The 2,040-nt window shown below is 66.4% G+C and overlaps 1 protein-coding gene across 1 annotated transcript in view; it reads right to left on the reverse strand.

Annotated features, from left to right (window-relative positions):
- Positions 1–215: 215 nt before the first annotated feature.
- Positions 216–2,040, reverse strand: part of IRGQ (immunity related GTPase Q) — a 2,691-nt gene continuing 866 nt past the window's right edge. The window contains exon 3 of the mRNA XM_025194575.1: positions 216–1,905. Coding sequence (XP_025050360.1) covers positions 749–1,905 — 1,157 coding nt within the window. The 3' untranslated portion in view covers positions 216–748. The remainder of the gene's footprint in view (positions 1,906–2,040) is intronic.

A 2,040-nucleotide genomic window follows, 5' to 3' on the forward strand; every position in this document is an offset into this window, starting at 1 on the left:
GGGGTGGGGGTGCGGGGCCGCTCCCAAGGGCGGAGGCCATCAGTTGCCCTAATTAGCGCCCGGCCCAGCAGGTTGTGTCAGCCCCGCCGCCTGGGTTCTTCCCAGGTTGGAGGGGCAGAGAGCCCAGGCGTCCGGGCCCTCAGCCCCCCGGCTCCTCCCGCGCTGTAACTACTAGCCCCCCCGCCCCACGTCACCAAGAAGACTCGGAGTTGGGGAGCAATTAAAACACGTGTTTTATTAATTATGGGAAGTCCCGATCCAGACCCGATCCTGGGCATGGTGGAGGGCAGCGGGTGGGGGTCAATGAAGCAGTTGTGGGGGGCGTCTCTCCCTCTAGGGGCCCCGATCTAGACCCGATCCTGGGTAAGGTGGGGGCAGTGGCAGAAATAAGGCAGGGAGTGGGGGTCTCTCATCTCTAGGGGGTCCCAATCCGGGCCGGATCCTGAGGGCTCTGGCTGGGGCAGGGGGTGGAGTTGTGCGGGGGTCTCTCCCTTCTAGGAGATCCCGATTCAGACCCAATCCTGGGCATGGCAGGAAGTGGGAAATGAAGTTGGGGTCTTTCCCATCTAGGGGGTCCCAATCCAGACCTGATCCTGGGCACAGGGGGGAATGAAGCAGATGAGGGTCTCTCCTTTCTAGGGGTCTCGATCTGGACCTGATCCTGGGCAAGGTGGGGGCAGTGAAGTGAGGGGATGCCAATCCTGGTCAGTAGTGGGGGATTCTCCCTCTAGGGAGTCCCAATCTAGGCCTAACCCTGGCCTGGACAGGGGTCAGTGGGCAGGGGCTCCCCGAAGGCCCGGCATAGCACACGGTGGGCATCCTCAGCCAGCTCCTCGATGCAGTGGCCCAGCAGCGCATGGGTACAGCGAAAGGTCAGGCCTCCAGCCGCCAGTGCACCACAGAAGGGCAGGCGGTGCACCAGCAGCTCAAGCGCCAGCCCACCCAGTGCCCCGCCAGCTGCCCGGCCCAGCAGCCCCTGCACCAGCTCACGGCTCAGACCCCGGCCTGGCGCACTGAGCACAGCGGCCCGCAGCACCGACAAGGTTGTCCCGCGGCGTGCCGCCAGCCCCGCCAGCCCAGCGGCGTGCAGCCCCAGGGCATGGCGGTATGTGGTCAGGGCATCCAGCACCAGCGGCACATCGCAGCTCAGTGCCAGCCCGGGCACGGGCACGGCAGCTGCCAGGCTGGCTGCCAGCGCCACCTTCCAGGCCTCAGCATGCAGTGCCCGGCGTTTGGCTTCCACCAGCGCTGGTGTTAGTGGGGGTAAGGCCAGCGTCAGTGCCCGGGCCTGCTCCTCCGGCAGGGCTCGTACCAGTGCCTCCCATAAGGCTGCAAAGTCATAGCGCTCTGGCCGTCGAGTGCTGAGCACGAAGACAAGAGCGTCTGGCAGCCCCAGGGCCGCCAGCTCCACCCGGCTCGCCTGGCGCAGCGCTGCAGCCTCCTCCTCCTCCAGCACCTCTGCAGCACGGATGAAGTAGCCATGCTTGCCCGCGACACGGCCCAGCTCCATGTGGCTGTTGCTGAAGGCCGCAGTGGCGAGGATGAGGACGATGTCGTAGGTGGTAAGGGTGTCCGGTGCAGACGTGGGCAGGTCCCAGAGCACCACACCGGGCTGCGCAGGGCAGGGGTAGGCCGTGGGCTGTGGCACTGGGGTGCCAGCAGGGGCGGCCTGGGGGTCATCATCAGCCAAGCCACGCAGCACATTGAGCAGGGGCTGTGTGCTGGTACCTGGCGGCCCCACCACAGCTATGTCCAGCCGCGTGGCCCAGCGCGCTGCCAGCCCCCGCTCTAGCCGTGCCGCCACAGCTTCCAGCCCACCCAGCACAAAGGCCTCTTGGAGCTCAGCCGCTTCCCGCACCCCAATCACCTCAAAGTCACACAGCACCGGGCTCAGGAGCCTGTGGGGGGAGGGGGCATGGCCTCAGGGGAGGGGGCTGTGGGGATTGGGGGTGCTGGATAGGATGGGACAGGGGCTGAAAAGGGTGGGACATGAGGGGATCTTGGGTGCTGAAGAGGGTGGGACACTGGGGGAGTCTGGTG

This window comes from Alligator sinensis, unplaced genomic scaffold (genome assembly GCF_000455745.1).
Source record: "Alligator sinensis unplaced genomic scaffold, ASM45574v1 scaffold1575_1, whole genome shotgun sequence".
NCBI lineage: Eukaryota > Metazoa > Chordata > Crocodylia > Alligatoridae > Alligator > Alligator sinensis.